This window comes from Lynx canadensis, chromosome A3, assembly GCF_007474595.2.
Source record: "Lynx canadensis isolate LIC74 chromosome A3, mLynCan4.pri.v2, whole genome shotgun sequence".
Lineage (NCBI taxonomy): Eukaryota > Metazoa > Chordata > Mammalia > Carnivora > Felidae > Lynx > Lynx canadensis.
In genome coordinates this window covers 78,891,805-78,915,967 of record NC_044305.1, presented here as the reverse complement: position 1 = coordinate 78,915,967, position 24,163 = coordinate 78,891,805, and the positions used below count along the sequence as shown (strand labels likewise).

The 24,163-nt window shown below is 35.2% G+C and overlaps 1 protein-coding gene across 1 annotated transcript in view; it reads left to right on the top strand.

The window, feature by feature from the left end:
* The window catches only part of USP34 (ubiquitin specific peptidase 34), a 254,353-nt gene that overhangs the window by 92,241 nt on the left and 137,949 nt on the right, over window positions 1-24,163 (top strand). Inside the window, 7 exon segments of the mRNA XM_030311792.1 lie at window positions 3,311-3,392; window positions 3,481-3,573; window positions 19,809-19,934; window positions 20,100-20,229; window positions 20,880-20,915; window positions 21,250-21,380; window positions 21,979-22,592. Coding sequence (XP_030167652.1) covers window positions 3,311-3,392; window positions 3,481-3,573; window positions 19,809-19,934; window positions 20,100-20,229; window positions 20,880-20,915; window positions 21,250-21,380; window positions 21,979-22,592 — 1,212 coding nt within the window.

Genomic DNA, 24,163 nt, shown 5'->3' with positions numbered 1-24,163 from the left:
AGCCATCAGCCCAGAGCCCGACGTGGGGCTCGAACTCACGGAGCGCGAGATCGTGACCTGGCTGAAGTCGGACGCTTAACCGACTGCGCCATCCAGGCGCCCCCTCTGTTGCTTTTCTATATATCAGTACTGAACACATGAAATTTGAAATTTAAAATATAATTTCATTTACATTAGCACAACATATGAAATACTTAGATATAGATCCTGTTCATATTTTATTAGATTTATGTGAGGAAAATTACAAAACTCCGACAAAAGATACCAAAGAACTAAATAAATGGAGAGATACTCCATGTTTATGAATAGAACATGTAAAATTGTAAAGATAGCAGTTCTTCCCAACTTGATCTATAGATTCAGTATAACCCCAGTCAAATCCGAGCAGGTTATTTTGTGGATATCAACAAAATGACTCTAAAGTTTATATAGAGAAACAAAATACCCATAATTGCTAAGACAATATTGAAAAGAACAAAGTTGGCAGACTGATGATACCCACCCTCAAGACTTTAAAATTGCAGTCACGACAGTGTGGTACTGGTGACAAATAGATGAATGGAACAGAATAGAGAGCTCAGAAATAGACCATATAAATATAGTCCATTGACAGAGGAGCAAAGGCAGTACCATGGAGCAAAAATAGTCTTTCCAACAAATGGCACTGAAACAATTGGACAACTATGTATAAAAGAAAGAATCCAGACACAGACCACATACACTACTCAAAAATTAACTTAAAATGTGTCACACACATAAACATAAAATACAAAATTATAAAACTTTGTATTTTATAAAATCTTCTAGAATATAGGAGAAAACCTAGATGACTTTGAGTATGGCAGTGACCTTTTGGATATAACACCGTGATCCACCAAAGAAAGAATTGGCAAGGTGGAGTTTATTAAAATTAAAAACTTGTGCTCTGTGGAAGGTAATGTAAAGAGAATAAGAAGACAGCCACAAGCTGGAAAAAAAATTTGCAAAAGACATGTCTGATAAAGGACTGCTATCCAAAATATTCAGAGAATCTTGAAATTTAACAGTAAGTACCTTGGGCACTCTGACTAAAAAATATACCAAAGATTTTATCACCCTTCAAGCCTAAATCAGAAGATACAGAAATGACAAATATGCACACGAAAAGATGCCCTATATCCTCTTTCATGAGGGAAATGCAAATTAAACTATCAGTGAGATTCTGCACATCTCAGAACAGTCAAAATTTAGAATCCTGATAACACCAAATGCTGACAAGGTTTTGGAGCAACAAGAACTCTCATCTGTTGCTGGTAGGAGTACACTCCACTTTGGCAGGCAGTTTGGTAGTTTCTTACAAAATTCAGCATACTCTTAACCATTTATCTAGCAGTTGTGTTTTCTGATATTGACCCAGAGGAGTTGAAAACTTAGGTGTACGCAAAAACCCGCATAGGTGTTTATATTAGCTTTATTAATAATTGTTGAACTAGAATAAACCAATGGGATATTGCTAAATGAAAAAAATGGTGAGTGAAAGAGGCCAGATTAAAAAAAAATTACTTAATGTATCTTTTTTTACACATAAAATTCCAGAAATGAAAACTATAATAAAGCAGAGTATGGGGAGTGTGGTTGTGGGGGCTGGAGAAGGGGCAGATGACAGAGGGGAATAAAGAATGTTTTTGGGGGGCGCCTGGGTGGCGCAGTCAGTTAAGCGTCCGACTTCAGCCAGGTCACGATCTCGCGGTCCGTGAGTTCGAGCCCCGCGTCGGGCTCTGGGCTGATGGCTCAGAGCCTGGAGCCTGTTTCCGATTCTGTGTCTCCCTCTCTCTCTGCCCCTCGCCCATTCATGCTCTGTCTCTCTCTGTCCCAAAAATAAATAAACGTTGAAAAAAAAAATGTTTTTGGGTTAGTGTATGTGTTTATCATCTTGATGGTGGTGATGAATTCATAGAATATACTTAAGCTTAAATTCGTGAAACTGTATACTTTAAATGTCTTCAGAGGCACCTGGGTGGCTCAGTCGGTTAGGCGGCCGACTTCAGCTCAGGTCATGATCTCGTGGTCCATGAGTTCGAGCCCCGCGTCGGGCTCTGTGCTGAGAGCACAGAGCCTGGAGCCTGTTTCGGATTCTGTGTCTCACTCTCTCTCTGACCCTCCCCCGTTCATGCTCTGTCTCTCTCTGTCTCAAAAATAAATAAATGTTAAAAAAAAAAAAAAGTAAATGTCTTCAGTGTATTATATGTCATGTATATCTCAAAGGTGTAAAAGACAATTAACTGATAAACTCTCATACTACCTTATTGGTAGAACTAATATAATAGGTTAACTTCTATTCTAAAGGAGACTTGATGGCTCTTCTTAAAAAATGAGGGGTGCCTGGGTGGCTCAGTCAGTTAAGCCTCTGACTGTTGATTTCAGCTCCAGTCGTGATCTCCCAGTTCTGAGATTGAGCCCCATGTTGGGGCTCTGTGCTGAGCATGGAGCCTGCTTGGGATTCTCTCTCCCTGTTTCTGTCTCTCTACTCCCCTTCTGCCCCTCTCCCCTGCTCATATACGTGCACACGTGCTCTCTCTCTCTCTAAATAAGCAAACAAATGTTAAAAAAAATCAAGAGTAATCTGGAACTGTTATAAAATGTTCATGGTTTGCAATGAGATTTTGGTAAATATAGTTTATTCTGAATGATCAATTGATATATTTAAGGAACAATAATCTTTATTAATATCAGGCAGGAGACTTTTAGTTTGGCTTTTAGATAATTTTTTTTTTCCTTTTACCCTTTTGGTAACCTGTTTTCCTGATGTTACCTTACTGTAGGGGGCATATTGGGAAACCTTCTCTGAATGCTTGGGTGCCTACTATGGAAATTAAAAAGTAGAAGTCAAGTCTTTGAGTAAGAAAATAAATTGCTTATTGTTATGCTTGGTATTTCCACTTGTATAACTGGTGTAAGCTGTTATCTTTTCAGGTTTGTTTTGCTTGTTTATAAATTCAGGCAGTATTACCATTTCTTTTAGTTATTCTTTGTGGTACTCTAACCAGTTAATTGTATATAATCATTTCTTTATAATTTGTATGTGCACAAAGTTAGGTTTGTGGGTGCCTTGCTGGCTCCGACAGTGGAGCATGTGACTCTTGATCTCAGGGTCATGAGTTCAAGCCCCACACTGGCGTGGAGCCAAAAACAACAACAACAACAACAACAACAACAACAAAACTCACTTTTAAAAAAAATTAGGTGTTCAACTGAATCTGCATTTTAGACTTGGGAAGAATGATATTAATAATTTTTTAATGCACTAACTATTTTGATTATTTGACTTTAGGTCCATTGCAAAAGAACTTGCAGACTGGCTAATAAGCAACAATGTGGTAGAGCATATATTTGGACCAAATTTACATATTGAGGTTTGTGGACAATTACATGACTTCTCTGCTCTAGTAAAAGAAGAATACTTTAGAAAATTGACTATAATAAGTTTTTTTCCCCCCCCAGATTATCAAACAGTGCCAAGTGATTTTGAACTTCTTGGCAGCAGAAGGGAGACTGAGTACTCAGCATATTGATTGCATATGGGCTGCAGCACAGGTAATATTAACAACTCATATTCATTAAGTGCTTCTTAATTATTTGTTCTAAGTGTTTTATTGCCCTAAGAGGTAAGTTCTGTTATCCCCATTTTATAGCTAAAGAAACAGAGACATAGTGAAAGTTGGTCATGAAATCTATGGAGTCTGGCTTCAGAATCTATGTCTGACTATATTATAGGGAGAATTGAAGGAAATGAGAGTCATTTGGAGGGTCTTCATGAAACCATCTTGGTTTATTAAGAGATATTTGCCTATTTGTTGATACAGTAAACCCTTCTGTATGTTGTATTCATAGTTTTCTATTATATTGTTTTCTTTTTTAATTCAGTTATTTGAATAGGCATCTATCAGCATGGTTCAAAATCCAAAAAATAAATAGTAAAGTGTATGTTATATCTCAACCCTTCCCCCCACTCCTGTCCCTACATTCTAGGCATGCAGTTCTTATCTTCTCAGGTGCATCAGAGATTTTCTGTGTAAATAGCTAATTGTAAGTTTTTTTTGTTTTTTTTTTGCCCCCTTTATTACACATGTTGCATACTAAATGGACTTGGCTTTTTTCACTTAATTTATCTTGAAGATTATTGCATATCAATATATAAAACCATTTTTAAAAGAGGGCATAGTGTTTAAATATATGCATGTATGGTAATTTATTTAACTAGTTCCTGTTCATAGGCATTATTTTTTCCCATTCTTTTCTGTTATAAACAATGCCAAAATCAGTAAGTTCTAACATACTCATTTCATTCATGTGTAAAATTATTTTGTAGGATAAATCTTTTAAGTAGAATTTTTAGGTTAAAGCATCTCTGTGGTTTACTTGTGGTATATAATGGTGTGATAAAGCCTCTTTTCCGTCATCTTCCTCAATACGTTGTGTCCTTACACTTGATGTTTGCTAAACAGATGGGTGAAAAGTGGTATCATTGCTATTTTAAATTTGCATTTAGTTTATATGAAGCACATTTCAAGTCTTGTGTTTAAGAGCCACTTTTGTTTCCTTTACTGGGAATGTCCGTTGATATTCTTTGCCATGTAGTAGTGGTTTTCTTGTTCTTTTTTGTAGGAAACTTTTATATATTAGTGACATTGGACTTGTGTCTATGTTAAGAGTTATAACTGTATTCTACTTTGATATTTTTTGCTTTGGTTAAGGTGGTTTTTGCTGTTCAGATTCACATTTGTGGTTTTCAAACTTGTGGTTTAATTTTTTTATTGCTTGTGGATTTTTTTTCTTATGGTTTGAAATGCCTTTTCCACTCCGAGGTTATAAGAAAATTCTCCTTTAGTTCCTTTCTGTACATTTTCTGTTTCAATTTTATATTTTAGTCTTTGAGTTTGAATTTTTCTTGGTTCAAGGTGTCCTGCATCTTAACTTATTACCCCATTTTTTTGTTACGTAGTTGTCTCCTTTCCACTTGTTCAGCAATTCTTTTATTCCTTACTGAACTGAGATACCACTTTTATTTTGACTGTTTTTATTTCTGGAGTCTGTAGACTGACCAGTAGTATATGTAGTCATGATCAGTATACCATGGATTAGTAAATTGAAGGCTTTCAGGCCAGCCACTTAATTTTGTAAATAAAGTTTTTTTGCACCATAAGCTTGTTGATTCTTGTGCATATTGCCTGTTGCTACTTCCATATTGTAGTGGTAGAGTACAGTACTTGTAGCAGAGACCTTATCACTTGCAATCTTGAACTATTGACTCTCTGGTCCTTCAAGAAAACATTTGCTGATCCTGGGTTTATACTAATGTCTTACCCTTTTTTTTCCCCTGGTAATATTCATGTCTGGCAGGGCTGGTTCTTTTTATATATTTTTTCATGTAGGTTTTAGCATTCTTATTTAAAAATATTGGCATATTAATTGTAATAATGATTAATTTGAAAAGAATCGAAATGGTCTTCCTACTCAGAGCTTGCACTGTTCGTTCTCTTTTGTATCATTCAAAAATTTAAAGTTATTTGTATATAAATTTTATTTTGTGTTAAGCTTATTTTTAGGAATTTAAGTTGTATTTGTTATTGCTATTATAATAGCCATTTCTCCCATTATACTTACTTTTGTTCATTATATTTCTCTTCCTTCTATTAGATTTGATGATTACTGCACATATTCATAAACTTTTTGTATAAAGATTTTCAAATTTTTTTTTTAAACAGTTTTTTTTTTTTTTTTAATTTTTTTTTTTCAACGTTTATTTTATTTTTGGGACAGAGAGAGACAGAGCATGAACGGGGGAGGGGCAGAGAGAGAGGGAGACACAGAATCAGAAACAGGCTCCAGGCTCTGAGCCATCAGCCCAGAGCCCGACGCGGGGCTCGAACTCACGGACCGCGAGATCGTGACCTGGCTGAAGTCGGACGCTTAACCGACTGCGCCACCCAGGCGCCCCAAGATTTTCAAATTTTTGATAATTGTGTGCCTTGAGACCTTAATTCTTAGATTGGTTGTGGTAATTTTTTAATACTTTTTTTTTTACTTCCCATATTTAATAATGTATATTTATATATTACTGTCATTTTAGTAAATTAATGAAGCACTTTCCATTTCAGAATAAAGGGAACTTTTCTTTCATAATTTTCTGAAAATGTTATTCATTTTAATAGACATAAAATTCTTATTTTGTTCACATCAAGAGTAGGAAAATATGAGAACAATGATATATTAAGTAATACAGATTAAGTAGCTAGGAATAGTGGAGTATTATTCTTTATTGAAACTGAAACTTATCAAATTGATAATTGAAAATGTCATCTGTTCATGTTTTAGCATTTTTCCCTAGCAAGAATTTCAAGTAACCTGGGAAGGGAATAATTAAAAATTGTGGCATAATTTGTGATACAGTTTGAAAACTTAAGATATTTATAAAAGATTAACATAAAATAAGTGTCTCCTAAGGGTTATTTTAATTGGGTGTTTCTGTGTTTGTTACTGCTTTATTTTTGAATCTACCACAAATTTAGAATGATCAGAAATTTTTACGTTTTGAGATTTTAACATTTGAGCACTAAATATAATGAATTTTAAAGTGTCTAGGGTTGGTTAGTTTCATACAGTCTTACCTGAGTTTTTTTCATTCCATCTAGAGTAAGTTTTTGACGTTACTTTGTCCACCTCAGAGACAGACAGGCACACAAACACACACACACACATACAAACACACACACACACACACACACACACACACACACTTCACCCATACTAATTGGATTGGCTGCTGCTCTTTTCATTGTTTGTATTATAACTCTTGTACCGGAATCCAAGAAGAAAATAGACACAGGTGACAAATGGATTGAAATAGGTAGAAAAGTATTTGCAAATATTTGAAAAATGCTTATCTTTGTAATTAAATACAAGTTCAAATAATGTAATAGAATTTTCATGTATTGGGTAATTCCCATTATGTTTAATAATGCACTGTATTGACCAGAGTATGGTATAACTTATGACAAGCAATACAGAGTTCTATTTCTGGTAATTTATTTTGTAAATACAAGTACATTAAGATGTTTGTTGCAGCATTGACTGTGCTAGCACATGAGGAATGTCTGTCACTGTAGGACTACTTAGATAAGTTGTGGGAAATTCATATAATAGAATGCTGTGTAGCTGTGAGAAGGACTGAAATAGTTGAGTTTTGCTCAAGTGGAATAGTATGTAAGAAATAGTTTTACTAAATACTGTGTAGGTAATCGATCTTTTATTGAGAGAAGATTTCAAGTACACCTTGTATTCTCCCAGTGTGTATTTAAACAATTATAAAAAGAGGATCCATATATACATATATGTACATATACTTCTTGTAAATGCCTGGAACTTTTTGTAAAAAATACACAAGAAATTTTAATAGGTTTGCTTTTAGGGAAGTTGCCTGGGATAGATGGGAAACTTCCTTCTTACTGTCTATGCTTATGTAAACTTTGAAACTTTTCCATGTGTATATCAGGTTTTCAGTAGATACAAAGACTAGTATATAAAGTTAAAGCAAATATTTTGGCATTTAAATCACTCTCTCTACCATTTAAAGTTACTATTCTGATTTGGCTTAGTTAACCTCTCTATATTTCCCTCTACATACCCTTCCACTATGAAATGTTTTAGTCAAGGGACATCAAAAAAACCCTTGAGAATCTTAGCACTCCATTGGAATTTATTGTTAAATGCTTTCCATATTTGAAGAATGTTTGCATACATGTATGCAACTTATTGATATAATAATTTTATCTTAAAATGGAGCTGATTTTTGTGAATAGATTTTCATATCAATGACAAAAGTCAGATTCTCTATGATTTAGGACTTAAATATCATCTGATTGAGATATGCATTATGCACATAATTGTCATTAGATTTTCAAAAGGATTAGTGATGACCAATTTTATTTTTTTATTTTAATTTTTTTTAAAGTTTATTTTGAGAGAGAGTGCGCGCGCACATACACGTGAATAGGGGAGGGGCAGAAAGAGAGGGGGAGAGAGGATTCTAAGCAGGCTCTGCACTGTCAGCATGGAACTTGATGCAGGGCTCAAACTCATGAACTCCGAGATCCTGACCTGAGATCAAGAGTTGGTTACTTAATCGACCGAGCCACCCAGGAGCCCTGTTGTGATGACTAATTTTAGAAATGCTGATCTTTATTCGAATGGTTATTAGTTTCTGCATGTGTACTTGTATGCACATTTGGATTACTGCTTTATGAGACATTGCATGCAACTACTAGCATGTGAGGTTATGGCTATACTTGAGTAATGTGGGCACTGAAATTTCCTTCTGTGTTACATATTATAATTTGAATTCTGTTCCTTCCTGCCTTTTTAGAAACTCTTAACATGAGCTCTGTTCTTTTTTTATGTTGTTGGATGTCTTCACATATGACTTTGTTATCCATTCATATTTAAGAAAGTTGTCTAGGTAAATGGTCTAGATAGTCTTGGATGTTGTGAAATATTTTTTCATTAGAGCTGTCTCAAATGGGTCTCCTGCTTTGTGACATTTTTTAGGGTGGCAATGGTAAAACAACTTGAACTTCCCTCATTTGAGTCACTAGTTTTTCTGCTTGTGGGATTTCTAAAAAAAATTTTTTTTTCAATGATTATTCATTTTTGAGAGACAGAAACAGGGAGTGAGTGGGGGAGGAGCAGAGAGAGAGAGGGAGACACTGAATCTGAAGCAGGCTCCAGGCTCTGAGCTGTCAGCACAAAGCCTCATGTGGGACTCAAACCCACGAACCATGAGATCCTGAGCTGAAGTTGGATGTTTAACCAACTGAACCACCCTGGCACTCCTCTGCTTGTGGAATTTCTAAGAGAGAGTGAAAGGGGATACCGGTATCTGCTTAAAAGCTATGGCTTTATATAATTTTTACTCAGGGAAGAGCCTTGGTGGATGGCTGTTTGTATTTTTCTGACCCATTGATGGCTGACAAATAAAATTATTCTTCAAGAATATTCATTGAAATCCTGTGTTTTTATCTTCATACCTCTTGGTGTCCATCTGAGTCCAGTATCTTTCCCATTTACATTGGGAAGGTTAACTTAGCTCCTTTACAGCTCACTCACAAATTACTCTGAGCTACACCTTTCTCAGTCTGTGCATTTTAAAATGTATTCCCTTCATTTTATTCAGAAGTTTGTTGAAATTTAGTATCTGTTATTAGCTCTCATTTTCTTTGTGGGTGTGTTTCTTTTCATTCTAAAATACAGTGATGATAGATTCTCTTCTGTAGAAGATGAGGGAATCTCATCATTTTTCTTTTCTCATTTTCTGCTTTCCAGTTTTTGCTATGTGTTATGTATAGTTTATCAAATTATTTGTTTTAAACTTTATAACCATAATTTGTACAGTTGTTTATTGCTAAGTTTGTATTTAGGTTATAACTCAAAAAAATTTTTCCCCTCATTTCTCTTTTTCTCATTCCAAAATTAATGAGTATTCATTCTTACGGTCTTCACAGAGTAGCTTTTTGTTTTCCCTAAAGAGGAATCCTGATGTTCTGTTCTGGGTTACTACACGCTTGAGATGTCTGTTTTCTTTGTACTCCTGTTTGAATGTAAGATACTAAGATTTCCCTCAGAACTTTGTAATAGAGGTGAATAGTAGTTCATTGTTTCCTCAATGAACAGCTTTTATGTTTTGTTTTATTTTGTTTTATTTTTTGCTTTTTTTGGTAATATTTTATGAAGATAGGTAGGTATATCCCATCATTTTTCCTTCCTTCCTTCCTTCCTTCCTCCCTCCCTCCCTCCCTCCCTCCCTCCCTCCCTAATTTCTGCACACCAATGTACAACTGAGCCAACCAGGCGCCTCTATCCCACCATTTCTTGTTGGCAGAATTTTTCTCTTATGTAGGTTTTCAGGTGTTAAGTAATCCATGCTGGTTTGTTTGTTTATTTTGATAGCAAGAGTGTGCCTGAGCAGGGAAGGGGCAGAAAGAGAGGGAGAAAGAGAATCCCAAGCAGGCTCCACACTGTCTGTGCAGAGCCCGACTCAGGCTCCATCTCACAACCGTGAGATCATGAGGAGTCTGCTGCTTAACTGCCTGAGCCACCCAAGTGCTCCGGGGTTTTTTTTTTTTTTTTTTTTTTTAAACTTGATTTGAGTTTTGGTATGATGCCTGTTAACACATATATTTATTTTTTCTCTTTTTTTAATTAACTTCTTTATTGTGGTACAAATATATATAAACATAAAACTTAACCATTTGTAACTGTACAGTTCAATGGCATTAAATATTTAATATTGTGTAACCATCACCACTGTCAATATTCAAAACTTTGTCACTATCCCCAATGAAAACACTGTACCCATTAAACAATAACTCTCCCTCCCCCAAGCCCTTGGTATTCTACATTTTGTCTATATATGTCTATTTTAGGTACCTCATTTAAGTAGAATCACAGTATTTGTCTATGTCTGGCTTATGTTACTGAACACAGTGTTTTTGAGGGTTATCCATGGTATAGCATATGTAAAAAGTTGTCTTTACAACTAAATAATATCCCATTGTTTGTGTATACCATATTTAATGTTTTCATTTCTACATTCATAAACATTGGAGTTGCTTCTATTTTTTTGCTATATATTGTGAATCATGTTTCCATGAACATGGGTGTACAAGCATATGTTTGAGTCCCTGCATTCAGTTTTTCTGTATATATACATAGGGGCAGATCTACTAGGTCATACGGTAATTCTCTAGTTTTTTGAGTTATTGCCAAACTTTACTACAGCAACTGCAGTGTTTTACATTCAACCCATAGAACAGGGAGAGTCCCATTTCTCCCTATCTTTGCCAACACTTGTTATTTGTCCTAAAAATTTTTTTAGTCCTCCTAGGAGTTGTGAAGTAATATCTCACTGTGGTTTTAATTTGTACTTTTTTGCATTTCCTAATGACTAATGACTTTGAGCATCCTTTTGTATGCTTATTGACCTTTTATATATCTTTTTTGAAAAAAATGTCTATTCAAGACCTTTGCCCATTTTGAATTGGGTTGCTTGGGAGATTTTAAAGTTTAGTAGTACTTATGGGGCATCTGGTGGCTCAGTTGGTTAAGCATCTGATTTCAACTCAGGTCATGATCTGACCTGATAGTTTGTGAGTTCAGGCCTTGCATTGGGTTCTCCTCTGTCAGCACAGAGCCTACTTTAGATCCTCTCTTCCCCTCTCTGTCTGCCCCATTAAAAAAAAATAATAACAGCAGTACTTTTTACATTCTGGACATTAATCCCTTATCAGATATATAATTTACATATATTGTCTCCAACTCTACGAGTTTTCTTTTGCTTTCTTTAAAGTATCCTTAGATTCAGGGGCACCTGCGCACTCAATCAATAGAGCATAATCTCAAGAATCATGAGATCAGGCCCTATGTTGGGCGTAGAGCTTACTTTAAAAAAATAAATAGGGGTACCTGTGTGGTTTGGTTGGTTAAGCATCTGACTTTGGCTCAGGTCATGATCAGGTTCATGAGTTTGAGCCCCACGTTGGGCTCTGTGCTGACAGCTTGGAGCCTGGAGCCTGCTTTGGATTATGTGTCTTCTTCTTTCTCTGACCTTCCCCTGCGCGTGTGCGCGCTTTCTCAAAAATAAATAATAAAAACACTAAAAAATTTAAAAAAAAAAAAGTATCCTTAGATGCACAAAAACTGTTAATTTTAATGGATTTCAGTTTATCTACTTTTTTGGTTGTTACCTGTTTTTTTGGTGTCCTAGTGATGAAACCATTGGCAAATCTAGTGTTGTGAAGATTCTCCCCAGTGTTTTCTTAGTGTAGTTTTGTGTATTTATCTCCTGAGTTTAGGTCTTTGATCAATTTTGGATTGATTTTTGTGTGTGGTGTAAGGTAAATATATATCTTCATTTTTCAATTTGTGAATATCCAGTTTTCCCAGCACCTTTTGTTGAAAAGACTATCCTTTCTACATTGAATTGTCTTGTGAGTCTTGAAAATTAGTTGATGATTTATGTGAAAGTTTATATCTAGGTGTTCTGTTCTATTTCATTGGTCTATATGCTAATACCATACTGTTCTAATTACTTTTATTTTCTTGTAGGTTTCACAGTTTTCTTTTTGAAAATTGTTTTGGCTTTTCACAACTCCTTGCAATTCCCTATGAATTTGAGGATTGACTTTTCCATTTCTGACCAAAAAGGCTCTTGGAATTTTGAAGGGATTGTATTGAATCTGTATATCACTTTGGGTAGTATTTAACATCTTAACATGTTAAGTCTTCTTATCCATGAACATGGGATGTCTTTCCATTTATTTAAACTATAATTTCTTTCAGCAGTGTTTTGTAGTTTTCAGTATACAAGTCTTTTTCCTCTTTTATTAGATTCATTCTTAAGTACAGTTGATCCTTGAGCAACATAGGTTTGAACTGCCTATGTCCACATACACATAGGTATTTTATTAAAAAAAAATTTTTTTTTTAACATTTATTTATTTTTGAGAGACAGAGTGTGCAGAGAGAGGGAGACACAGAATCTGAAGCAGGCTTCAGGCTCTGAGCTGTCAACACAGAGCCTGATGTGGGGCTTGAACCCATGAATTGGGAGATCATGACCTGAGCTGAAGTCGGACTCTTAAACTGACTGAGCTACCCAGGCGCCCCCACATAGGTTGTTTTGATCAGTACAGTATGGTGAATGTATTTTCTCTTATGATTTTCTTAACATTTATTTTAAGAATGTGGTATATATTATATATAGCATACCAAATATGTGTTAATCGACTTTATGTTATTGATATTCTGGTTTATGTTGTTGGTTAGGCTTATGGTCAGCAGTAGGCTATTGATAGTTATGTTTCTGGGAGTCAGGGTTACACTCAGCTTTCTGATGACACAGGGGATCAGCACCCCCCTATCTTCTTCGTTGTTCAAGGATCAATTGTATTTTATTCTTTGTATGCTATTGTAAATGGAATTGCTAGATTAAATTCTTTGTTAGATAATTCATTGCTAGTATATGGAAACAGCTTAATTTTGCTTGTTGATCTGTACTCCGTTACTTTGTCTATTTGATTTTTAGCTCTACTACCTTATTATATGTAGGGGTTTTTTTGCATATAGGATTGTGTCATTTTTGAATAGTTTTACATCTTCCTTTCCAATTTGGATGTATTCAGTTTTATGGGGTGGAGTCCAGTAACTGGCTAGAAGTTTGGTATAGTGTTAAAACACAGCGGTAAATAACATGCATCCTTATCTTCTTCCTGACCCTATGTGAAAACCAGTCATTTATCATTGAGTATGCAGTTAGCTGTGGGGTTTTCATAAATATCCTTTATCATGTTGAGTTTATCCTCTGAGTGTTCTGAGAGTTTTTATCATTTAAGGATGTTGGATTTTGTCATTCTTTCTTTGTCAGTTAAGATGACTATGTTGCTTTTTTTCCATTGGCTAACATGATATGTACAGTAATCGATACTCTTTTTGAACCACACTTGAATTCCTGAGATAAATCTCACTTGGGCATAGTGAATAATCCTTTTGGTATGCTCTTTGATTTGATTTCCTAATAGTTTCTGGAGGACTTTCTGTCATTTATGAGGTACTGCTTAGTAATTTTTTGTTCTTATGAAGACCTATAAAGCTTCATAGAATGATATAAGAAGTGTTTCCTTCTCAGAGCCACCTGGTTGACTCAGTCAGTTAAGCGTTCAACTTCGGCTCAGGTCACAGTCTTCAGGTCCGTGAGTTCGAGCCCCACGTTGTGCTCTGTGTTGACAGCTCAGAGCCTGGAGCCTTCTTGGGATTCTGTGTCTCCCTCTCTCTCTGTCTCTCCCCCACTTGTGCGTGTGCTCTCTCTCTCTTTCTCTCTCTCTCTCAAAAGTAAATAAACATTAAAAAAATAAGTATTTTCTTCTCCAATTTTATTGGGAGCGTTTGAGAAATATTGATGTTCATTTTTTATGAAATGTTTGTTAGAATTCTCTGTTTAAGCCATGCATTTTAGTACTTTTTTTCATTGGGAGGTTTTTGATTACTGATTCAATGTCTTTTTTTTTTTTTTTTTGATTCAATTTCTTTTTATTTCTTCTTGAGTTAATGTAGGTAGTTTGCAAGGAATTCCTCCCTATCTTCTAGGTTATCTAATTTTTTAGTGTACTGTTGTTCATAGTATTAAGTTTGATAGTAATATCCCATTTGAATTTGTCGATTTAGCTATTTATATATTTTTTTCTTTTCAGTCTAGCTAAACATTTGAGAATCTTTTAGAAGAACCAGCTATTGGTTTTGTTAATTTTCTGTTGTTTTTCTAATCTGTATTTTGTATGTCTATTTTATTTCTGTGCTTTTAGCTTTGGGTTATAAGGTAATGTTATTATAAAAATATAATGTTTATACTATATTGCTGTAACCTGGACCTTTTATTAATAAATTACATCACTCTTTATTAATCTTTTTTAAAAAAGACCTAATTGTAGGAAAAAGAAAACTTCATAAATTTATCCTCTGCACCATTTTTAAGTTCTAATAGTGGATACATTCATATTGTTATGTAACAGATCTCTAAAACGTTTTCATTTTTCGAAACTGAAAGTCTGATTTCATTGAACAACATAAGGGTGTCATGCTGGCAGATTATGTGACTCTTGATCTTGGGGTCTTGAGTTTGAGACCCTTGTTGGGCATACAGTTTATTTAAAAACAAAACAAAACAAAACATTAAATCATTGAGCAACAAATCCTTTATTCTCCTTACAGCTCCTGGTAGCCACCATTCTACTGTTTCTATCGTTTTGACTACTCTGTATATTTCACATTAGTGGAATCTAATAGTATTTGTCCTTTTGTGACTGGCTTACTTCACTCAGCATAATGTTCTCATGGTGACCCATATCATAGCATGTGACAGGATTTCCTTTCTTGTAAGTTTGAATTATATTCCATTTTATGTATATGCCACAATTGTTTATTGTTAGACATTTACTTTGCTTTTATCTTTTGACTGTTGTGAATGAATGTACAGTGTACAATTAATATAGGTGTACAAATCCCTTCAAAATCCTGCTTTTAATTATTTTGGATGTATACCCAGAAGTGAGATTGTTGGGTCATATGGTAATTCCATTTTTTCTAGTAACCTTTAAAAAATTTAGAGGCTATCTTATTTGATTTCAGCATAGTCAGCCCAGTTCTCTTTTGCTTAATATTTGCACAGAATATCTTTTTACATCCTTTATCTTTTATCCTGTTTGTGTCTTTGGATATAAAGTGTGTCCTCGTAGACCACATACCGTTGTGCCATGTTTTTAAAATCCATTCTAGCACTCTCTGTCTTTGATTGCAGAGTTTATACCATTTACATTTAAAGTAATTATTCAAAGTGAATATACTTGTGCCTTTTTTCTGTTTTTGTCTATATGTCTTAGCAGTGTTTTTGTCTATCATTTCTGTTACACCCTTATGTTGGTGTTCCTAGTTGATTTTTTGTAGTGTTTGATTCTCTTCTCATTTCCTTTTTCTTTAAAAATATTCTGTAGATATTGTGTTTAGTGTGGAAATTACAATTAACATCTTGAGATTCTTATAATCTAATTTGAATTTGTCAAATATTACACAAAATTTTGCTTGTATATAGCTCCTTTTCCCTCATTTTTATTATTGATAGGACAACTTTCAACTTAATACATTGTGTGTACAGTTATTTACATTAGCAATAATTGTTTTTGCATTTCTTTTTTAAATCATATAGCAAATAAAAGGTGGAGTTAGAAATGAAAACAATAGTAGCTTTTAATTTTCCTGTGTATTTTTCAGAGGTCTTAATTTCTTCACTGTTTAGCTTGTTTTCATTTCATTGTAAAGGGCTTCCTTTAGGTTTTCTGGCAAGGCAGGTCTAGTTGTAGTGAACTCCTTTATTTTTGTTTATCCGGGAATGTATTAATTTCTTTCTCATAAGGATAGTTTTGCCAGTTACAGAATTCTCCATTGGAAGTTTTTTCTTTTAGATTTTGAGTATATCATCCCACTTTCTCTCATTTCCAATCTTCTAATCAGAAGATTAGGTACTTGCTGATACTCTTATTGACTGTCCCTTATATGTGGTACATTGTTTATCTCTGTTTTCAGGATTATTTTACTGTCTTTGACTGTTGACAGTTTGGTTATGATAAGTCTTGCTCTAGGTTTCTTTGAGTTTACCCTACTTGGATGTGTTGAACTCCTTCGATTTGTAGATTCATGTTTTTCTATTAAATTTGGAAGTTTTCAGCCATTGTTTCTTCAAATATACTTTAGTCCTTTCTCTTCTGGGATTCCCATAATGAGTATGTTGGTAGGTTGTGGTTCTCACAGGTCCCTTAGAATCTATTTACATTTCTTTATTTTTTTTTTCCTTATTTCCTTTATTTTATTCCTTAAACTCAGCAATTTCAGGTTCATGACCTGAGCAGAAATCAAGAGTGGGATGCTTAACTGACTGAGCCACCCAAGTGTCCCTAGTTCTTTGTATATTATGGATACTAACTTTTATGAGATAGGTCATTTGCAAATATCTTCTCCCTTCTGAAGGTTGGCTTTTAGTTTTGCTAATTGTTTCCTTGACTGAGCAGAAGCTTTTTATTTTGATGAAGTCTCAATAGTTTGTTTTTGCTTTTGTTTCCCTTGCTTCAGGAGACATAATTTAGAAAGAAGTTGCTATGGCTGACGGCAGATGAGATTACTGCCTGTGTTCTCTAGAATTTTAATGATTTCATGTCTCACATTTAGGTCTTTCATCCATTTTGAATTTATTTTTGTGTAAGGCATAATAAAGTCATGGACAAAAACCAGCAAGCTAAAGAAGAATTACATATTACTGTCCCCACAGCTATTTGACATAGGGGCATCGAGTGGGGAATGGGTAGCTGCTATCACACTGCAGGTTGAAATATGCCATTATTAACTACAATTTACTGGCTAGCCTTTCCCCTTGGAAGTGTGTCAGTGTGAAGGTTCAGACTGACTCCAGAGTTTCAGAGTGGTTGCATCAGACAGTTCTGTCTATATAACTGCTGTCAAGATGCAGACAGGGATCCCTGGCACTTTCTGCTTTACCATCTTTCCTGACTCCTTTTCCTCTTTTTACTTTGTGATAACTAATGAAGAAGAGTATGACCTGACTTCACACTGCAATCTTTTTAAGTTGTGTAATTTTAATATTTTTTTGTCTTTACTTTCTGAATTTGTTTTCATGATGTACACCTCTAAAAGAGCCTTCTATTTAAAAAAATTTTTTTTTTAATGTTTATTTATTTTTTTATTTTTTTTTTTTCAACGTTTATTTATTTTTGGGACAGAGAGAGACAGAGCATGAACAGGGGAGGGGCAGAGAGAGAGGGAGACACAGAATCAGAAACAGGCTCCAGGCTCTGAGCCATCAGCCCAGAGCCTGACGCGGGGCTCGAACTCACGGACCGCGAGATCGTGACCTGGCTGAAGTCGGACGCTTAACCGACTGCGCCACCCAGGCGCCCCTTTAATGTTTATTTTTGAGAGAGAGACCAAGCATAAGCAGGGGAGGGGCAAAGAGAGAAGGCTACAGAATCCCTAGCAGGCTCCACACTGTCAGTACAGTGCCACCCCTCAAAGGGCCTTATATATTTATAGGATTATAGGATTACATAATTATCTTTCAAGGGTTTTGTCACTTAAAGATAACCAGTAAGGTATTTGATTATGAAATTTGAGTCTATTATGGAAGTAACATTTTCTGAATGGTCAAAGTGGCAGCAAGTCAGAAAGTTATTTTTTACTATGATTCGTTACATTTTAATTAGGAAAAGTATAATTATACTTATAAGACCTATAAAAGCAATAAACTTAAATTTTTTTTTTTTTTTTTTTTTTTTTTTTTTTTTACTGTTTACATTTATTCTTGAGAGAGAGAGAGAGAGAGACAGAGGATGAGTGGGGGAAAGGCAGAGAGAGATGGAGACACAGAATCCAAAGCAGGCTCCAGGCTCCAAGCTGTCAGCCCAGAGCACATCCAGGACTCAAACCCCTGAACCCAAGATCATGACCTGAGCTGAAGTCGGACATTCAACCGACTGAGCCACCCAGGCACCCCTAAAAGCAGTAAACTTTTAATTGATTATTTACTTATCCTTCATATCAAATGATATAAATAGTGTAGCTTATAGAAAGTCACCCCAATGTGGAGGAATTACTCCAAAGTTATTTTCCTACTTTTATTTTGTCTTCTGGTTCAGAATTCTGTTGTGCATATATATCCTGATAGGGGAGATAGCATAAAAAAGTTCATATGTTTTATGCCTGAACAATATAAAAGTCAGTATTTTAGAATAGAAAAACATATTTTCTGATGGAATTTTTATGTATAGAAAGTAAGTTGGATCCCTGAGATTTTTACTTTTGGAACCTTCAAATTGGGAATTACTGGCTTGCTCTTATTTGTTGCATATCTTGAATTTGCAGTTTGCAGCTTGATGGCTTATTTTAAGGTGAAGATACTTATTTTACATGATATTGTAGTATTTAATGTTACACTTTCATTTATTATTCTGTTTAGTATAAGGAGATTTTGTTTCTTGGTTTATTGCTATGTAGACGTTTATTTTAAGTGAGTTTCTATTATGTACTCTAGTAAAATGAACATTGTATACTTTTTTTTTTTCCACGTTTTTTTATTTATTTTTGGGACAGAGAGAGACAGAGCATGAACGGGGGAGGGGCAGAGAGAGAGGGAGACACAGAATCCGAAACAGGCTCCAGGCTCCGAGCCATCAGCCCAGAGCCTGACGCGGGGCTCGAACTCACGGACCGCGAGATCGTGACCTGACTGAAGTCGGACGCTTAACCGACTGCGCCACCCAGGCGCCCCTGCTTTTTTTTTTTTTTTTTTTTAAGAGAGAGAGAGACATATTGTGAGCGGGGGAGGGGCAGAGAGAGGGTGACACAGAATCCAAAGCAGGCTCCAGGCTCTGAGCTGTCAGCACAGCGCCTGATGCGGGGCTTGAACTCAGGAGCTGTGAGGTCATGACCTGAGCCGAAGTCGGACGTTTAACTGACTGAGCCACCCAGGCGCCCTGAATACTTTTTTTTTTAATGTTTGTTTATGTTTGAGAGAGAGACATTGTGTGACTGGAGGAGGGGCAGAGGATGGAGGAGATGCAGGATCCAAAGTAGGCTCCAGGCTCTGAGCTGTAAGCACAGACCCTGACTTGGGCTCGAACCCATGAGCCATGAGATCATGACCTGAGCCAAAGTCAGACGCTTAATCAACTGAACCACCCAGGCGCACCTGTATGAATACTTTATAACCATTTAATATGAAAAATGTGTTACACTTAGAATAGTTAATTTGGATTTCTCTTCTAATTGCAATTTATTTTATTTGCAACTACTTACATTTTAATACACTAATTTGTTTATATTTTAATGATCCATATTATAAATTTAATTGGAATCCTCTTTATACTTGGATTCCAGAAATTTTTTTATTGTGTGCTTCCCTCTTGTGGCTGGAAAATTAAACTTTGGTTTTTTTAGATAAGATAAAGCTCTGCTTCAGTGGAATTATATTTTCACAATGTTATGTACTGCCATTTATGATATATGGTAATGAATATTTTCCCAACATATTAGAAAATATTGTTCCAACTGCTTTCTTGACTTTTAAACTGTAGAAGTTTTCTGTAGAACTTTTTGGTATCAGGTTGTTTATTAATGTAGTATAATTATTTTTGATTATTGTCTCTACCTTTATTTTATAGTTGAAACATTGTAGTCGGTATATACACGACTTATTTCCTTCACTCATCAAGAATTTGGATCCAGTGCCGCTTAGACATCTCCTTAATCTGGTCTCAGCTCTTGAGCCAAGTGTTCATACTGAACAGGTAATATATTTAAAGCATTAAATAATGGTGGGTGTTTTTTTTTTTTAATATAAAATTTGTGATGCAGATAATTGGTAGGTTTTTAACGTTCATGTTTCATTTAGGCAAAAGAATATTAAATTTGTTATGAAACGCTAATTTCAACCTTTCTCTTTTTTTTGAAAGACCCTATACTTGGCATCGATGTTAATTAAAGCATTATGGAACAATGCACTAGCAGCTAAGGCTCAGCTGTCTAAACAGAGTTCTTTTGCATCATTATTAAATACTAATCTTCCCATTGGAAATAAGAAAGGTTAGTAAAGTGTGATGTATTTTTTAAAGTAATATTTCTCCATTTAATAATTCAAACTTGAAGTAGTTTCTTCTCAGTATTAACTTCAAAATAAGTTTGAGATGGGAGGTAGGGTATTTGTTAAAGGGTTAATAAATAGTGGTTAGCTAATACTTTTGGTTTACTCTTCAAGTAAAGAACAGTAATGAAGTTGTAGTAGTTATTGGATATTCTCTCATTAGTTCTTCCCATGGGGTGGGGGGAAACCATTTCCTAATAGCTTTGGAGCTTTTGGTTAGAAAACAAACATACTTTGTTTTAGAAACAATTTTTATAGCAGATCATAGTGGTACAATTCTGTGTTTTCTAATTCAAAAGTTGTCTCACTTCAGGCATTTTATGGGTTTTATGGAAAGCTTTCCAGAGCTTTCTAAAACTTTATCAACTTTACCCCATTTTTTGGTCTCCTGACATCATATAACTATGTTTTTATTAAGGATTTTCCATTCAGGCACACACAACTACTATTGTAGGTGTTAGGGACTTCATTATTTCAGGTTTCTCTGCCTGTATTTTGTTGATTTTGTAATAATAATCAGAGCAGTTGATAATCTTCCAGAGAAGATCAGTCACTTAGAATATTTCCCTCCTGTTTTTTCCTTTTCCTTCAGAGGAAGAAGAGCTCAGAAGAGCAGCCCCATCACCTTGTAAGTTGAGTCTTAGAAATGCATGGCAAGATGACTTGTAGTTTTGTTTCCATGATCACATAGAATTCATTTTATATAATATATTTGTATCAGGGCTATAAAGTTTTTTTGAGTAGATATGAACACTTAACTGGCTATCCATCTTATTTTCAATTGAAATCATCTATGTCCTCTTGAGAGATAATTAATGAATGTTAACATATTTCCAGATTATATTTTTTGGCTATTTAGCATAAAGGTTTTATAAATGAAAGAATCAAAGGATTGTGTCATTCTCATAAATTCCCATGTTAATACAAATTAAGAGTAACAATGTAAAATCTGTTTAATATAGGGTCACCTGCTGCTAGTCCTCAAAGCAGTGATAACAGTGATACACATCAAAGTGGAGGCAGTGACATTGAAATGGATGAGCAACTTATTAATAGAACGAAACATGTCCAACAACGACTTTCTGACACAGAGGTATGAAAACAGTTTTCCCCCCACTTTAACAAGATTTTTGGATTTTGGGGATTTTATCATGTTTATCCTTTGAACTGGAAATATAAACATAGTCCATGTTCAGGCCTCTTCTGTAAGTAGTTATTGTTAAGGTTCTTTAAATTTTGTGTGTTTTAATTCTATTGTATATTTTTTAGAGAAGTCTGTCATGATTACAGCAGACTCTTTTTTTTTTTTTTTTTTTTTAAAGGAAAGTTTGTTTTACATTAACAGAGATGGGTGTGGGAGGAAAGTTAAAGTGTCACTTTGCAGACAGGGCTAATGTTTCTGCGGTGATGGGTTTGCACTTTATTTTTTTATTTTAGAGAACATGTGCACTTGTGCAAGTGATTGGGGGAAGGACAGAGAGAGTCCATAGTGAGCCTGGAGCCCGACACCAGGTTTGATCCCACAACCCTGGGATCATTATCTGAGCTGAAATCAAGAGTTAGATGCTCAACTGACTGAGACACCCAGGTGCCCCTTGCGTCAACCTTTTAAAAAGTCAGGGTGTTCATGTCAGTTACTTTTTTCTTACTAGTTTAAATATTTATTTAAGTCTGTTTCTTTCTAAATCTAGGAATCTATGCAGGGAAGTTCTGATGAAACTGCCAACAGTGGTGAAGATGGAAGCAGTGGTCCTGGTAGCAGTAGTGGGCATAGCGATGGATCTAGCAATGAGGTGAATTCTAGCCATGCCAGCCAGTCCGCTGGGAGCCCTGGCAGTGAGGTACAGTCAGAAGACATTGCAGATATTGAAGCCCTTAAAGAAGAAGATGAAGATGATGATCATGGTCATAATCCTCCTAAAAGCAGTTGTGGTACAGATCTTCGGAACAGAAAGTTAGAAAGCCAAGCAGGCATTTGCTTAGGCGATTCCCAAGGCCCATCAGAAAGAAGTGGGACAAGCAATGGAACAGGAAAGGACCTGGTTTTTAACACTGATTCAATGCCTTCAGTAGATAATCGAATACGAATGCTAGATGCCTGTTCACACTCTGAAGATCGAGAACATGATATTTCAGGGGAAATGAATGCTGCTCATATAGCACAAGCATCTCAGGAATCTTGTATTACACGCACTGGGGACTTTCTTGGGGAGACTATTGGGAATGAATTATTTAATTGTCGGCAGTTTATTGGTCCACAGCATCACCACCACCACCACCACCATCATCATCACCACCATGATGGGTAAGTCTCCTTAAAAATAGATTGTATTGTGGTGCTTGGCTGGCTCAGTCCATAGAGCATGCGCCTCTTGATCTTGGGGTTGTGAATTTGAGCCCCATATTGGGCGTAGAGATTACTTAAAAAATAAATGTTTTGGGGCGCCTGGGTGGCTCAGTCGGTTGAGCGTCCGACTTCGGCTCAGGTCACGATATCGCGGTCCATGAGTTTGAGCCCCGCGTCGGGCTCTGGGCTGATGGCTCAGAGCCTGGAGCCTGCTTCCGATTCTGTGTCTCCCTCTCTCTCTGCCCCTCCCCCGTTCATGCTCTGTCTCTCTCTGTCTCAAAAATAAATAAATGTTAAAAAAAAAAAATTAAAAAAAAAATAAATGTTTACCAAAAAAAGTCTATTTCCTTTAGGGAACCAATTACAGCTTGTGTTTATTGAATTGCAGTATATTCTAGATTAGTGCAAAAGAATATAATGTAAATTCAAAAGCATGCTGCAAGTATATAATTGTTAATTTGCTTCTGGGCACATTTTAAAAAGCAAAATGGAATAGGTGACATTAATTTTAATTATAAGTTTTATTTAAAGCAGTAATATCTAAAATGTCCATATGTAATCAGTAAAAAAACAAAGATATTTTTCTTTCTTTTGTAATAAGGCTTCAATATTCTGTGTATGTTTTATATTTACAGTGCATTTCTGTTTAGATCAGCAACTTTTCAATGTGTGCAATCACCATAGTGGCTAGTTGCTATCATATTGGACAACACAGATCTAGATCTTTATCTCCTTGTAATAATTACCTTAAAGCAGTTATAAGATTGCTTGTGGAAACTCCATTAAATTGTGATCATTAAAAGGAAATTTTACATGCATCTTAATTTTAGGGTATGAATAAGGATAAAGCTTTTTGAGTATTTGTGAAATATATTTGTGGTAATTAAAAGTAAGTGATTCTATCATTAGGTGTTCTTGGGGAAAGTACTTAATTTTTGTGTCAGTCATTTTCTCATCTATAAAATAGGGACATTAGTACTTACCTCTTGGGTTTTAATGTGAACATTTTATGGGGCGATGTACTTGGTGCATAATAGAGCTCAATATGTGTTAGCTCCTGTTTATTACCGTCATATAAGTAGTAAATTTTAATTGACAATAAAATACAAATATTTGGTTTATCAGTATTAGTTTTCTTAACACTTGGCAGTGTGTCAGGACTTTCAGAATTCAGTGTGGTTGTTTGGGAGAACTATATATCCATATTTTTACTACTTTATTTTCTTTGCCTTTATTTCTTATTACTGACCCATATGAATTTAAGGTGATGTCTCTCAATCTTGGCAGTATTGACATTTTGGATCAAATAATTCTGTGTTTTGAATTTGCAGCAATGTGAATGTATTATAGGATGTTTAGCATCATCCTTAATCTTCTATCTCTAGATGCCAGCAGCATCTCCCACCTTGTGATAACCAAAAATATTTCTAAACATTGCCCAGTGTCCCCCTGTGATTGAGAACCAGTGGTTTATAGTCTGACGTTTTACATATACACATTCAAAATTCTTCCCAGGATAGCTTATAAGG